Source organism: Piliocolobus tephrosceles, chromosome 3, assembly GCF_002776525.5.
Source record: "Piliocolobus tephrosceles isolate RC106 chromosome 3, ASM277652v3, whole genome shotgun sequence".
Taxonomy (NCBI): Eukaryota; Metazoa; Chordata; class Mammalia; order Primates; family Cercopithecidae; genus Piliocolobus; species Piliocolobus tephrosceles.
In genome coordinates, this window is record NC_045436.1 from 177,526,535 (window position 1) to 177,543,106 (window position 16,572).

At 48.1% G+C, this 16,572-nt stretch overlaps 2 protein-coding genes across 4 annotated transcripts in view; one reads left to right on the forward strand and one right to left on the reverse strand.

Moving 5' to 3' along the window:
• Window positions 1-11,101, reverse strand: part of EVC2 (EvC ciliary complex subunit 2) — a 155,247-nt gene extending 144,146 nt beyond the window's left edge. The window contains exon 1 of the mRNA XM_023206693.1: window positions 10,904-11,101. Coding sequence (XP_023062461.1) covers window positions 10,904-11,101 — 198 coding nt within the window. The remainder of the gene's footprint in view (window positions 1-10,903) is intronic.
• A 2,625-nt stretch (window positions 11,102-13,726) lies between these two features.
• The window catches only part of EVC (EvC ciliary complex subunit 1), a 91,014-nt gene continuing 88,168 nt past the window's right edge, over window positions 13,727-16,572 (forward strand). For 2 of the 3 annotated variants that reach the window (XM_023206891.1, XM_023206890.1), the window contains exon 1: window positions 13,907-14,080. In XM_023206891.1, the coding sequence (XP_023062659.1) occupies window positions 13,907-14,080 (174 nt within the window). Of the gene's footprint in view, window positions 14,081-16,572 lie in introns of all 3 variants that reach the window. The other variant, XM_023206892.2, reaches the window with a different exon arrangement.

Below are 16,572 nucleotides of genomic sequence, written 5' to 3' on the forward strand. Positions count from 1 at the left end.
CTCAGGCACGTTGAGTGCTATATCCCCAGGAGCCGCACAGAAGCATCAAGAGTACCCAAAAAATATTTATAAATTGACACATGAAATATCCAAGTGTCCACAGCTAGTAAACAGTAGAGCTGAGGTCAGAACTCATGTTTCTAGACTCTCAGTTCCAGTTTCAAACCCTCAGCCACTGCCTCACCACTTCCTGCCAGCCTCAGTTACTTCACTTGCATTCATTCATCCAACAAATACTTTTGATCACCTACTATGTGCTATTTTGAAAATGAGGATACGTCGCCAAAGGACACATCAAATGCTCTACTCTCAAAACACTATTTAGGAAAATTACAAGCAAAATCATAGTATACTATATACAATACAAACAAAACAGTAACATACCATAAATGGTATATTAGAAGGTGATAAGAACAGTGGGGCAAAATGAAGGAAAGAGGGACAGAGAGTAATGCTATTTTAAATGGGGTGATGTTGAAAGGCCTTACTGGGGTGACAGAGCAGCTGTCAGGGTATCGGGGGAGGAGCATTCACTTAGGCAGAGGAAAGACACGTGGAAGGGCCCTGAGGTGAGAACACACTCAGGGTGTTCAAGAAACACAAGGAGGTCCGGGTGCCTGAGCAGGGTGAGTGAGTGGTTTCTGCTCTGGGGACAATGGGAAACCACCGTGAGCTACTCCGTGATGAGTGGCATAATAGCCCTTTTAAATGGGACACTCTGGCTGCTCTGTTGAGAACAGAGAAGTACTCAAGGGGAGACGCAAGGAGGTCAGTCAGGCGGCTCCACAATAATCCCAGAGAGAAGGTGGCAATTCAGATAAAAATGGTGTTTGTAAAGAGAGTGAAAACTGTGTTGATTGTGGGTGTGTTTTGAAAATAAAACCCATGCGATGTGCTGACTAAATGTGGGGCTTGGGGAAAGGGAAGAGGCTAGGAGGATGCCAAGGCCTTCAGGCCCAGGAAGAAGAAAGACAGAGGAACCACTGGCAGGAAGGGAGCCTAGGAGCAGGATTTAGTTTCTGCCTTGGTGCATCAGTTGTGGAGTGCCCATGAGTCTCCACGGACCACGGCATGTAGGCATGTAGATCCATGGTGGAGCTCAGAGAAGGTCTTGGCTGGACATGGAAATTTGAGAGCTGCCAGTGGATAGATAGATCACCAAGGATGTGAGTGTTGATAGAGGGAAGAAGAGAACCCAGCACTGAGCCCTGGGGTGCTTCGGCCATTAAAGATCAAGTGAAGCACAGACACCCTCAAGATCTCCATCTTTCCTGACCAAGCTCTCAGGAAGTTTTGTTTTGTTGTTGTTGTTGTTTGACAGAGGGTCTTCTTGTTCTGCCGTCCAGGCTGGAGTGCAGTAGTGAGATCATAGCTCACTGCATCCTCAAACTCCTGGTTTCAAGCCATCTTCCTGCCTCAGCCTCCTGAGAACCTGGGAATACACAGGCATGTGCTATCCACCCAGCTAATAAAATATATATATATGTTTTCGTAGAGGTGAGGGTCTCACTATGTTTCCCAGGCTGCTTTGGAACTCCTGACCTCAAGCTATCCTCCTGACTCAGCCTCCCAAAGTGTTAGGATTACAGGCGTGAGCTTATTTGACTAATAGTTCCCTTAACTTGGAATTCCAAGGCTGCAATTTTGAAGCTATAGTAATTACACAGTGTAACAGATAATGTTACATCGTATCTGGCTGATTTTTTGTTGTTCTTTTCTACAAATTTGGGACACACCCAATCCACTGAACTTGGCATCACAACCAATCTAAATTACTGTTGTGTGGTGCTTCAAGTAAAATAACAAAATGATACTATTAGCATAATGAAATGGTGAAAATGATGAAAGGATCCCATTCGGAAATAGACACTTATCTTTCAAAGGGGCTGGGTGGTTTGTTTCATCTGAATTCTTGGGACATCAGATAAGGTTTGCTACCGTGCAGTGATTTCTCAGACTTGTTGGTCTTGGGATTCCTTTACAGATCTGCCAATTATTGAAGGCTCCAAAAAACTTTTGTTTGTGCTGATTGTATTTATCAACATGTACTCTCTTTAAATTAAAGGTGAGAATATTTTAAAGTGTCTATTAATTCATTTTAAATAGCAGTAACAATGCCATTCCATATTAACATAAACAGCATATTTTCTGAAAACTAAATAAACTAAAACTTTTATTTTCTAAAATAAAGTGAGAAGAATTACTTTTTTTTTTTTTTTTTTTTTTTACATTTTTGCAAACCTCATCTATGCCTGAGTTAATGGAAAGAGTTGGATTCTCAAATCTGCTTGTACATTAAATCTGCTGCAACATCACACTTCCTGTCACTTTGGAAAACTCCATTGCACAACTGTGAGAAAATGAGTAGACAAAGCAAGTAATATCTCAGCATTACTGTGAAAATAGCTCTGACTCCATGGACCCCTATAATGGTTCGGTGACCCCAGGGAGTCCCTGGGCCCCACTTTAAGAACCACTGGGGAATAAAACGCATTCCCAGTGGGTATTAAATGATCAAATTAAAAAAGGTAAAATCCCCGCCCACAGTAACTCACAGTCCAGCAAAGGAAACAGACAAGCAGCCAAAACGATGTGGTCAATGTTCTCACCAAGAGATGTCCCAGCATCAGGGGGCCAGAGACTTGGAATATGACAAGCCCCTCCTACATGCGGGCTGCACCCACGATGATTCCTCCACCTGGGATGTCCTCTCCCCACTCTTTCCCTGGCTAAACCTGCCCATCCTTCAAGTCTCAACTGATCTCCCAGACTAAATGACCTCCTTCCTCCACCCTCTCTCATGGCTCCCCATCCTCCTCCTTACAGCAACCACAGTGTGCAATTAGGCATTGGTCTCCCAGCCTCCTGCACACAGCATGGGACTTAGCAAAGGTGCAATAAATATATATATAGAAATAGATATTGAAAGAATGGATGGATAGATGGCATCAAATAATTACATGAAGGCATCAAATAATTACAATAGGAAGAACTAACCTGTGCCTTAGGGAACTGTGCTCTGGAAACAGCCCTTACACCACTGCTCAGAAGAGGAAGCAGAGACCTGAGGGGTGTGACTTGCCCCAGGCCCCAGAAGAGGGAGTGGCCAAGACAAGGACACACATGGCTGGAGCTCTTTCCTGTACAGTGTGCAGAAGGGCTGTCCAAGACAGGCCCAGAGAGACAGCGGAAGGCTGGTCCCATGGACAGCTGGGATGGGTGTGGGCAGGGCCAGGGCCCAGGGGACGTGCTCAAGATGCCAAGGGCACCTGAACAAAGGTGCTCATTCCCAGATTCCTGCAAAGGCAGGCCCTTAAGAGTGAGGTGCTCTAGACCCACCAGGTCCTAGATAGCTTCAGGCCCTTCCCAGTAGGCACCATCCTTCCCTTCTGGCAGGGATCACCCTCAACACCACTGTGGCTGACAGAGACGAATGTGCGCCAGGATCTTCTGACGCTGGCTTCCCAGAAGGAAGAGCTTGTGCAAAGCAGGTGAGGCCAGGCGCATGGGCTCTGAACTCGGGGGCCAGGGAGAGAGCACAGGACAGGCCTGGGGATTCGACTCCCTGAGCCTTGGTTTTGTCACCTGCAAAACCAGCCAGATACTCCCACCTCACACAGCAGATGAAAGAACCCAGGGAACATGTTCTGTCATTAGACTTTTGAAAGCTCAGGACACTGACATGGCATTTCTCCAGTGAAAACCTAAAGACAGAAAGGGAGCAGGGTCTCTTTTAAGACTAAACTTCTGGAAGTGTCGCAAGTGTCCTGGGGTAAAGAACACAGCAGGACAGGACCCACCACCCTGGGAGAGAGGTGGGAGGACCTCAGGGCAGCATCAATGGCCAGACCACTGGCCAGGGCAGTCCTGGGAATAGGAGCCTGGGTGTGCTGCCAGGGACAACAAGGTGGGGGAAGGAAGAGTGCCAGCATGGGACGGGAGTGGTGGGATGTCTACCAGGACAGAACACCCCAGAGGTCTGGGGGAAAATGGACACAAGAAGCGGGAAAACCACATAAGCTGCTGGGCGGAGCAAGATGGCCGAATAGGAACAGCTCCAGTCTCCAACTCCCAGCGCGAGCGACACAGAAAACCGGTGATTTCTGCATTTTCAACTGAGGTACTGGGGTCATCTCACTAGGGAGTACTGGACAATCGGTGTTGGTCAGCTGCTGCAGCCCGACTAGTGAGAGCTGAAGAAGGGCGAGGCATCGCCTCACCTGGGAAGCGCAAGGGGGAAGGGAATCCCTTTTCCTAGCCAGGGGAACTGAGACACACAACACCTGGAAAATCAGGTAACTCCCACCCCAATACTGCGCTTTAAGCAAACGGGCACACCAGGAGAATATATCCCACACCTGGCTGGGAGGGTCCCACGCCCATGGAGCCTCCCTCATTGCTAACACAGCAGTCTGCGATCTAACCGCAAGGCAGCAGCAAGGCTGGGGGAGGAGCACCAGCCACTGCTGAGGCTTAAGTAGGTAAACAAAGCCGCTGCGAAGCTCCAACTGGGTGGAGCTCACAGCAGCTCAAGGAAACCTGCCTGTCTCTGTAGACTCCACCTCTGGGGATAGGGCACAGCTAAACAACAACAACAAAAAAAGCAGCAGAAACCTTTGCAGACGCAAATGACTCTGTCTGACAGCTTTGAAGAGAGCAGTGGATCTCCCAACACGGAGGTTGAGATCTGAGAAGGGACAGACTAGCTGCTCAAGTGGGTCCCTGACCCCTGAGTAGCCAAACTGGGAGACATCCCCCACTAGGGGCAGTCTGACACCCCACACCTCACAGGGTGGAGTACACCCCTGAGAGGAAGCTTCCAAAGTAAGAATCAGACAGGTACACTTGCTGTTCAGCAATATTCTATCTTCTGCAACCTCTGCTGCTGATACCCAGACAAACAGGGTCTGGAGTGGACCTCAAGCAATCTCCAACAGACCTACAGCTGAGGGTCCTGACTGGTAGAAGGAAAACTATCAAACAGGAAGAACACCTATACCAAAACCCCATCAGTACGTCACCATCATCAAAGACCAGAGACAGATAAAACCACAAAGATGGGGAAAAAGCAGGGCAGAAAAGCTGGAAATTCAAAGAATAAGAGCGCATCTCCCCCTGCAAAGGAGCGCAGCCCATCGCCAGCAACGGATCAAAGCTGGTCAGAGAATGACTTTGACGAGATGAGAGAAGGCTTCAGTCCATCAAACTTCTCAGAGCTAAATGAGGAATTACGTACCCAGCGCAAAGAAACTAAAAATCTTGAAAAAAGAGTGGAAGAATTGACAGCTAGACTAATTAATGCAGAGAAGGTCATAAACGAAATGACAGAGATGAAAACCATGACACGAGAAATACGTGACAAATCCACAAGCTTCAGTAACCGACTCGATCAACTGGAAGAAAGAGTATCAGTGACTGAGGATCAAATGAATGAAATGAAGCGAGAAGAGAAACCAAAAGAAAAAAGAAGAAAAAGAAATGAACAAAGCCTGCAAGAAGTATGGGATTAAGTAAAAAGACCAAATCTACGTCTGATTGGGGTGCCTGAAAGTGAGGGGGAAAATGGAACCAAGTTGGAAAACACTCTTCAGGATATCATCCAGGAGAACTTCCCCAACCTAGTAGGGCAGGCCAACATTCAAATTCAGGAAATACAAAGAACGCCACAAAGATACTCCTCCAGAAGAGCAACTCCAAGACACATGATTGCCAGATTCACCAAAGTTGAAATGAAGGAAAAAATCTTAAGGGCAGCCAGAGAGAAAGATCGGGTTACCCACAAAGGGAAGCCCATCAGACTGACAGCAGATCTCTCGGCAGAAACTCTACAAGCCAGAAGAGAGTGGGGGCCAATATTCAACGTTCTTAAAGAATTTTAAACCCAGAATTTCATATCCAGCCAAACTAAGTTTCATAAGTGAAGGAGAAATAAAATCCTTTACAGATAAGCAAATGCTTAGAGATTTTGTCACCACCAGGCCTTCCTTCAGGTCAAGAGACCCTGAAGGAAGCCCTAAACATGGAAAGGAACAACCGGTACCAGCCATTGCAAAAACATGCCAAAATGTAAAGACCATCGAGGCTAGGAAGAAACTGCATCAACTAATGAGGAAAATAACCAGTTAATATCATAATGGCAGGATCAAGTTCACACATAACAATATTAACCTTAAATGTTAATGGACTAAATGCTCCAATTAAAAGACACAGACTGGCAAACTGGAAGAGTCAAGACCCATCAGTCTGCTGTATTCAGGAGACCCATCTCACATGCAGAGACATACATAGGCTCAAAATAAAGGGATGGAGGAAGATCTACCAAGCAAATGGAGAACAAAAAAAAGCAGGGGTTGCAATACTAGTCTCTGATAAAACAGACTTTAAACCATCAAAGATCAAAAGAGACAAAGAAGGACATTACATAATGGTAAAGGGATCCATTCAACAGGAAGAGCTAACTATCCTAAATATATATGCACCCAATACAGGAGCACCCAGATTCATAAAGCAAGTCCTTAGAGACTTACAAAGAGACTTAGACTCCCATACAATAATAATGGGAGACTTCAACACTCCACTGTCAACATTAGACAGATCAACGAGACAGAAAGTTAACAAGGATATCCAGGAATTGAACTCATCTCTGCACCAAGCGGACCTAATAGACATCTATAGAACTCTCCACCCCAAATCAACAGAATATACATTCTTCTCAGCACCACATCACACTTATTCCAAAATTGACCACATAATTGGAAGTAAAGCACTCCTCAGCAAATGTACAAGAACAGAAATTATAACAAACTGTCTCTCAGACCACAGTGCAATCAAACTAGAACTCAGGATTAAGATACTCAATCAAAACCGCTCAACTACATGGAAATTGAACAACCTGCTCCTGAATGACTACTGGGTACATAACGAAATGAAGGCAGAAATAAAGATGTTCTTTGAAATCAATGAGAACAAAGATACAACATACCAGAATCTCTGGGACACATTTAAAGCAGTGTGTAGAGGGAAATTTATAGCACTAAATGCCCACAAGAGAAAGCAGGAAAGATCTAAAATTGACACTCTAACATCACAATTAAAAGAACTAGAGAGGCAAGAGCAAACACATTCAAAAGCTAGCAGAAGGCAAGAAATAACTAAGATCAGAGCAGAACTGAAGGAGATAGAGACACAAAAAACCCTCCAAAAAATCAATGAATCCAGGAGTTGGTTTTTTGAAAAGATCAAAAAAATTGACAGACCGCTAGCAAGACTAATAAAGAAGAAAAGAGAGAGGAATCAAATACATGCAATAAAAAATGATAAAGGGGATATCACCACCGACCCCACAGAAATACAAACTACCATCAGAGAATACTATAAACACCTCTTTGCAAATCAACTAGAAAATCTAGAAGAAATGGATAATTTCCTGGACACTTAACACTCTTCCAAGACTAAACCAGGAAGAAGTTGAATCCCTGAATAGACTAATAGCAGGCTCTGAAATTGAGGCAATAATTAATAGCCTACCAACCAAAAAAAGTCCAGGACAAGATGGATTCACAGCTGAATTCTACCAGAGTTACAAGGAGGAGCTGGTACCATTCCTTCTGAAACTATTCCAATCAATAGAAAAAGAGGGAATCCTCCCTAACTCATTTTATGAGGCCAACATCATCCTGATACCAAAGCCTGGCAGAGACACAACAAAAAAAGAGAGTTTTAGACCAATATCCCTGATGAACATCGATGCAAAAATCCTCAATAAAATACTGGCAAACCGGATTCAGCAGCACATCAAAAAGCTTATCCACCATGATCAAGTGGGCTTCAACCCTGGGATGCAAGGCTGGTTCAACATTCGCAAATCAATAAACATAACCCAGCATATAAACAGAACCAAAGACAAGAACCACATGATTATCTCAATAGGTGCAGAAAAGGCTTTTGACAAAATTCAACAGCCCTTCATGCTAAAAACGCTCAATAAATTCGGTATTGATGGAACGTACCTCAAAATAATAAGAGCTATTTATGACAAACCCACAGCCAATATCATACTGAATGGGCAAAAACTGGAAAAATTCCCTTTGAAAACTGGCACAAGACAGGGATGCCCTCTCTCACCACTCCTATTCAACATAGTGTTGGAAGTTCTGGCTAGGGCAATCAGGCAAGAGAAAGAAATCAAGGGTATTCAGTTAGGAAAAGAAGAAGTCAAATTGTCCCTGTTTGCAGATGACATGATTGTATATTTAGAAAACCCCATCGTCTCAGCCCAAAATCTCCTTAAGCTGATAAGCAACTTCAGCAAAGTCTCAGGATACAAAATTAATGTGCAAAAATCACAAGCACTCTTATACACCAGTAACAGACAAACAGAGAGCGAAATCATGAATGAACTTCCATTCACAATTGCTTCAAAGAGAATAAAATACCTAGGAATCCAACTTACAAGGGATGTAAAGGACCTCTTCAAGGAGAACTACAAACCACTGCTCAGTGAAATAAAAGAGGACACAAACAAATGGAAGAACATACCATGCTCATGGATAGGAAGAATCAATATCGTGAAAATGCCCATACTGCCCAAGGTTATTTATAGATTCAATGCCATCCCCATCAAGCTACCAATGAGTTTCTTCACAGAATTGGAAAAAACTGCTTTAAAGTTCATATGGAACCAAAAAAGAGTCCGCATTGCCAAGACAATCCTAAGTCAAAAGGACAAAGCTGGAGGCGTCACACTACCTGACTTCAAACTATACTACAAGGCTACAGTAACCAAAACAGCATGGTACTGGTACCAAAATAGAGATATAGACCAAGGGAACAGAACAGAGTCCTCAGAAATAATACCACACATCTACAGCCATCTGATCTTTGACAAACCTGAGAGAAACAAGAAATGGGGAAAGGATTCCCTATTTAATAAATGGTGCTGGGAAAATTGGCTAGCCATAAGTAGAAAGCTGAAACTGGATCCTTTCCTTACTCCTTATATGAAGATTAATTCAAGATGGATTAGAGACTTAAATGTTAGACCTAATACCATAAAAACCCTAGAAGAAAACCTAGGTAGTACCATTCAGGACATAGGCATGGGCAAGGATTTCATGTCTAAAACACCAAAAGCAACGGCAGCAAAAGCCAAAATTGACAAATGGGATCTCATTAAACTAAAGAGCTTCTGCACAGCAAAAGAAACTACCATCAGAGTGAACAGGCAACCTACAGAATGGGAGAACATTTTTGCAATCTACTCATCTGACAAAGGGCTAATATCCAGAATCTACAAAGAACTCAAACAAATATACAAGAAAAAAACAAACAACCCCATCCAAAAGTGGGCAAAGGATATGAACAGACATTTCTCAAAAGAAGACATTCATACAGCCAACAGACACATGAAAAAATGCTCATCATCACTCGCCATCAGATAAATGCAAATCAAAACCACAATGAGATACCATCTCACACCAGTTAGAATGGCAATCATTAAAAAGTCAGGAAACAACAGGTGTTGGAGAGGATGTGGAGAAACAGGAACACTTTTACACTGTTGGTGGGACTGTAAACTAGTTCAACCATTATGGAAAACAGTATGGCAATTTCTCAAGGATCTAGAACTAGATGTACCATATGACCCAGCCATCCCACTACTGGGTATATACCCAAAGGATTATAAATCATGCTGCTATAAAGACACATTCACACGTATGTTTATTGCGGCACTATTCACAATAGCAAAGACTTGGAATCAACCCAAATGTTCATCTGTGACAGACTGGATTAAGAAAATGTGGCACATGTACACCATGGAATACTATGCAGCCATAAAAAAGGATGAGTTTGCATCCTTTGTAGGGACATGGATGCAGCTGGAAACCATCATTCTTAGCAAACTATCACAAGAACAGAAAATCAAACACCGCATGTTCTCACTCATAGGTGGGAAGTGAAGAATGACATCACTTGGACTCGGGAAGGGGAAGGGGAACATCACACACCGGGGCCTATCATGGGGAGGGGTGAGGGGGGAGGGGGGAGGGATTGCACTGGGAATTATACCTGATATAAATGATGAATTGATGAGTGCTGACGAGTTGATGGGTGCCGCACACCAACATGGCACAAGTATACATACGTAACAAACCTGCACGTTATGCACATGTACCCTAGAACTTAAAAAAAAAAAAAAAGCGGGAAAACCATCACCAAGGGCTAGAGGTGAAGTGGTGGGACCTGAAGCCAGGGGGTGGCTGTGGGGAGGGAGGAGGGGCAAACATGCGAGCTGATTTGGAGGAAAAGGCACTAGGACTAGTGACCAACTTTGTGGGGGGAGGTCAAGCCTAGGGTGACAGCCAGGGATCCACGCCTTTCGAGTTTAGGACCACAGAAGGAGGGCCAAGGTGAAGTAGGAAGTGGCTAAATCTATCAGCCAGGAGAGTTCAGTCACCTAAGAGTCCAGCCAAGAGTCCCCACTTTCAGCAACTACTGCAATCTCCCAGTGCTGGCCTCTGCAAGGGGCTCTGCACGCGTGAGCTCATCCAACCCACTTCCACCCTCTGGGGTGGCCGCCGCCACGGCCCTGTTTCAACCATCAGGAAACTGGGGCACAGCAGTGACCTGCCCTAAGTCAATGCTCGTAAAACGGAGCAGGATTCGAACCCGGGTCGCCGGTGAAGTCTAAGCCCGCAGATGCCACACCACGAGGAAGGTCTCCAGTTTCCCTCGAAGTTTTCAGGCCATGAGCGGGATACACCTAAGGGCCGCGAGGCACGCTGTTCAGATCCTGCCCTCCCTCATTCTTTGCGAAATACTAAGGGTCCTCTTTGCCACCGCCGGTGTAGACGAAGTCAAACCACTAGAGTCAGACCGCAGCCTGGGGGCGGGCCCTCCTTACCTGCGTGCTGCTCTCGGGCCCCACCCCGCTCCGCCGGGGAGGAGTCCTCAGGCCAGGCCCAGACCCGGGAGCCACCTGGGGATGCCAGGGTGGCTGCGCGCCGAGGGGGCAGCCTCGGTCCCCCAGCGCCAGGGCTACCGCCAGGAGGCCCCCGGCCAGCACCCACGTGGCGCGCCCCCAGGAGCCCAAAGGGTCCATCGCCTGCCCGGACCCGCTACCTCAAAGCGGCGGGTGCAGCCGAGTAGCCGGAGCTTCCGGACCCCAGGCCCGCCCCGCCGCCGAGCATGCTCAGTGCGAGCCGCCGCCGAAAGTTTTCTGGAACAAACACCCGCATCTGGGGCTTGGCTGGCCGGGAGGTGCCGGACGGGCGTGGGAGGGGAAAGAGCGAGCTGGCGCGGCCCGGGCGCCCTGCGGCCAGGCCTGGGTTTGCTTCCGCCCAAACCAAATCAGAGCGGGTCACTCCCCTGCTCCTCAAGGTTACCAGGGCCCCAAGGGCCCCTCCGCTACCACCCACCCGGGTCTGTAAGCCTCTGCTCAGACGCACTTCTCCTGGGAACGGTTTCCTGACACACGGATGTGAATACGGAGTTTCCTCATCCCCGTTTAGAAAGCGGAGAAGCGCTTGGAGCTCGGGGCCACGAGTCCTGGAGCACCCAGAGGGTTCAGGACAGCTCGGGGAGGAGGGGGTGGCAGGGAGAAAAGGAAAAGGACCCTCACTTCCAGTTGCGTTCAGTGCAGCCCAGCTGAGCACCCACTGCCCGAGCCTGCTGTGGCTCAGCCCTGGGCCTGCCCGGGTGCCCCTCGCATTCCCAGTGGGAAACAGGCCAGCCGCTGGGCCACCTCTCTGGAGACCTAGAAAGAGGGGAGCTGGTGTCTGAAGTCGCAGCCCCGAGCAAGCTCTCCCTGAACTCTCCGTGGGGACAGGGGTTTGCTTTGCCAAGGGAGGTAGGAGGAGGAGGAGAAAGACAAAAAAGGGGGACTGGTGGAGCCTTTTGTCTGCTTCCTCATGGCTGCCTAGGTCCTGGGTAACAGCTGACACCTGTTGACGGGAGAGGGCTCCACTCCTGCAGGGCAGCCTGTTAGGCTGTCTAAAGTCTCAGGCCAGTGAGCCTGGCCCCGGCAGCCTATCTGCCCACAACGCAGACCATCCAAGGACAGGCCTTTCCTGAGCTAACATGGACAAGGCCATGGGGTTTGAGAAGCTGAGAATTTATAAACCAAGTTCCCCACACCAGGGGGTACGTGGCAGCTGTCAGGCATGAGACAAGGCCACAGGCTAATTCCCAAGCATGTTGCTGGACCGTTGGTATTATTTGACAGTCGGCAATTTAAAGGTTAATTTAATAGTCAACTTTATCATAAAGTAAAATGCAAATAACCCTACATTTAAAAAATCTTATTACTATTTTTTATAGAGTCAGGGTCTCACTGTGTTGCCAAGACTGGTCTTAAACTCCTGGGCTCAGACAATCCTCCGCTTCAGCCTCCCAAAGTGCTGGGATTACAGGCTGAGCAACCACACCTGGCCCAAACACCACATTTTAAAAACCGAAGCCTAAGCATTCATGGAAATACCCAGCGTAAAACAACAGCATCAAGTTATTGCCCTCATATGCGTCCCCAAGAACTTGGAGATGCTTCTAAGGAAATATATAAGAAGCTCCACATAGCGGAGAGTTTGTCCTGAAGCCAGACAGACACAGGTGTAAATGGGACAATAATTCTGTCCCACTCCTTAATTGCAAGACCTTAAATGAGTCACCTCTCCTCTCTAGCTGTCAGTTTCTTCGTTTATAAAAAGGATGAAGAATTTGGGTAACAGTTCTCATCTTGCCACGAGGAAATGATGAAACAAATTAGAAACAAGCTGGACATCCAGGCTGAAAGGGCAAAGCCCTCCTCTGCTGAAACAGATCCACATGGTGTCTCCTAGCCTGGCCCACACACGGAATTAAGCTCCACAGGGTAGGAGTGTGTGTTTGTGTGTGCGCTTGCCTGCAAGTGTGCAGTCATGCACGTGCATGTGTACTTTACCCAGGCACCCAGGACAAAAGCAAACATCTAGTAGCTACCCCATAAATGTTTGTTTAAAGCAAACACAGAGTGATGAACTGGTCTGATTGTTTACCCCTCTACACAACTGTGACATATTCACTACCCTGGACACTGCCTGGTTTGTGGCTGGCCTATCCCCCAGCCTGCAACACACAAACAGATTCTCCCCAAGTGCTGAGTAAATGAATGATGGTGCAGTGTCCTGGACCTAGTGGGAACCGGGTGTAAGGGTCTCTCTACCCAGCGTCTCAGTGGGGACTGGGTGTAAGGGTCCCTCTACCCATCCTCCTAGTGGAGACTGAGGGTAATGGTCTCTCCACCTATTGTCGACCTTCCCTGGGAGAAAATAAGATTAAAACAGGAGACTTTGCGTGAGCAAGTTCAGAGGCGTGGAGGGCGGTGTGGCCCCGGGAAGGCTGATGGGTAGAAGTTAGGGGCAAGGGCAAAGAGTTGGACTTGCATTGGTCCCAGCGTTTTCATCAGGAGGATGGGCGGAGCACCCACCGCAGAGGGTTACGGAGAAAGTTAATGAGATCATTAAGCTAAATGCTTAGCATACTCTAAGCCTCAATAAAGTTAAAGGAGCCTTCCTCAGTGATCAGGGTCCCTCTTTCTCCCTAGGAACCCAGGAATCCCGGTGGAAACCGGGCCCGCTCCGGAAGGGTCCGGGGCTGGGAGGCGCGCCTCTTGCTGGGCATGCTCAGTGCAGGGGCAGGGCTGAGGCGGGGGGTGGCTGAAAGTTTTGAGCGGTGATCCAGACTCCTCCCTCCGGCTCGGCGAAACAGGGAAGGGGAGAGGAGTAGGAGTCGGGAGACTGCACAGGCCGGAAAGTCTGCGGGGCGCTCCGAGCCCCTGGCCCGCCCGGGCTCCGAGTCCCGCGTCGCCGCCCTGGCAGGGACAGTGCAGCAAGCAGCGGGATGCGGCGGGGCGGCCGCCTGAGCGCCGCAGATGACCCGCGGCGGGGCGGCCTGCAAGAGCGACGCGCGGCTGCTGCTGGGCCGGGACGCGCTGCGGCCGGCACCCGCGCTGCTGGTCCCCGCCGTGCTGCTGGGCGCAGCGCTCGGCCTCGGCCTCGGCCTCTGGCTCGGCTGCCGCGCGGGCCGCCGGAGCCCGCGACACCAGGTGGGTCGGCCGAGCAGACAGCGGTGGGGCGGGGCGCGGGGCGCGTAGCTTCTCGGTCCTGCGGACCTGGAGACCCGGCTCTGCGACTCCTTGAGCCTGGTTGGGGACTTCGCGCGCAACAGCTCAGGCGTCGGGTTCTCCTGCTCCAGGAGGAAGGTGGCCGGGTGACTAGAGGGCATTGACCTGGGGTCCCCTGCGGTGCCTGTTACATCCCTATCCGTTGGGTGATCCTAGACAGCAGCCCATCCGCGCCACGCCTCGGTCTCCTTATCTGCAGCACCAAGGGTTTGGACAGGATGCTGACCCCGCTCACCGTGGGGGACAGAAGGGCTGCTGGGACTCCCACGCCTGAATGCCTATTCCTGCTTCTGCCTTTTCCATCCTTCTGGTGTGGGTTACGTCGCCTGGCCTGAGTTCCAGCCGCCACATTGGCATTCATTTTTTCATTCATCAGTAAAAGTTTTTTCACAGTAAAAGTTTTCGGGCACCTTCTACAGCCAGTCACTGGCCTAGGGACCACATTCGTGAGCAGGAGAGACCCTGCCTTGCCTGCTTGAGGTTCACAGCCTCAAGGAGAACGACGAGTTGCAAGTTTACAAGTGAGCTATCAGTTATGACACCGCATGGGGAGTCTGCGATGGAGCACTGGCAATGCTAGTGTTTATTGAGTGCTGACTGTTTACCAGGCACTGAACTAGACCCTCTGCCTAAATTATCTCAATCTCCACAACAGTTTGAGTTGATTTCATGAATGTCTCTGCTTTGCAGATGAGGAAACTGAGGCACAGAGGAGTTAAGTAACTTGCTAAAGTGACAGACGTGTCCAACCCCAAAGCCACTGTGTTCTCTGCATGGATGAGGGTCGGGGTGGCTGCTTGAAGGAGACCAGTGGATGCTTCATATGCAAGTGGCCCTCATGGAATTGGCTGTGCATGGCAACACCTGGCCTATGGCAGGCATTCCATCAGTAGTGGTATGGCCACTATTTTAGATCCTTGCAGCTTCTGCCTCTTTTGGGGGAGGAGGGTAAAGTCTGTGAGATTAGAAACAAGATGGCTGGTCTTGATCTCCTGACCTCGTGATCCTCCCACCTCGGCTTCCCAAAGTGCTGCGATTACAGGCATGAGCCACTGCATCCGGCCTCCATTGTCTTAGAACTGTTGTAGAACCAAACTGGGTCCCACTCACCTCGCACAGTAAGACCTGATAGCTATACTGAGGTTTTGCAGTGGTAAAAAGGAAGGTGTTTATTCACAGGGCACCAAGCCAGGAGGACTAGGCAGCTCATGCTCAAATCCTGACCTCCCCGATGACTTGCAGGTGAGGGTTTTTAAAGGTATAGGTAAATTTCAGGAAAGCAGAAGTTATAGGCAAAATTGTAAATCAGTACACGAAGGTTACAATTGGTTTTGGCCTAAAAGGGCGGGACATCTTGAAGTGGAGGCTTGCAGGTCAGAGGTAGATTCAAAGATTTTCTGGTATGCATTTTGTCAAGGAAGAGAAGCTTTGTTTTAAAATGTGGGTTCAGCAGAAAAGAACATTAGGTCAGGCTCCTGGGCATGACTTCCTCTGGGCCCCCCAGGAAGAACTTTCCAACAAAGAATGGTGCTTAGAGTTCAGATCTCAGATAAGGAGCAGCTGAGGACCTCAGCCTCCAAGTGGATCCATTTGATGGGGGTCCAGGTTTCTGAAAAACAACTCAGGACATATGTTAAGTGTTATCTTTAATTTCTGTAGGGAAACCAAACATCTCCTGACTCTAACTTCCTGGCTATTAAGTTACTATTACCTTCTTGCTTATCAAGTTGCTGATAATTTCCCTTGAAGAAAGTCAGGATTTTCCTTTATTTCCAGGCTTAGGGCAGGGGATTTGCAGGCCCCTAAAAGAGGGGGACTTTGCTTCATCTCATAATTTCCATGGTTGCTGTTGAGAAAACTGATTCTATTCTGATCCTTGATACTTTACGTGAAACCTCTTTTCCTTTTGTTCCTCTGTAGAATTTTAAAGAACCTTTACCTTTGCTCCTAATAAATAAAATTGCACCAGGATGGTCTTGGTGAAAGTCATTTGTCATCCACGGTGCCAGGCATTTGGAACGTCCTTTTGATAGAGAATCATTTTCTTGATTTATTTGATGATTCTTTTCCTTTTGTATGTTCTCTTCTTCCAAGAACCCTATCATTTTTTTAGGTTGAATTGGGCTTCCAATCTTAGTCTTTCTCTCTCACTTCCCATCTCTTTGTCTTTTTTTTTTTTTTTTTTTTTTTGAGACGGAGTCTCGCTCTGTCACCCAAACTGGAGTGCAGTGGCCAGATCTCAGCACACTGCAAGCTCTGCCTCCCAGGTTTACGCCATTCTCCTGCCTCAGCCTCCCGAGTAGCTGGGACTACAGGCGCCCGCCACCTCGCCCGGCTAGGTTTTTGTAGCTTTTAGTAGAGACGGGGTTTCACCGTGTTAGCCAGGATGGTCTCGATCTCCTGACCTCGTGATC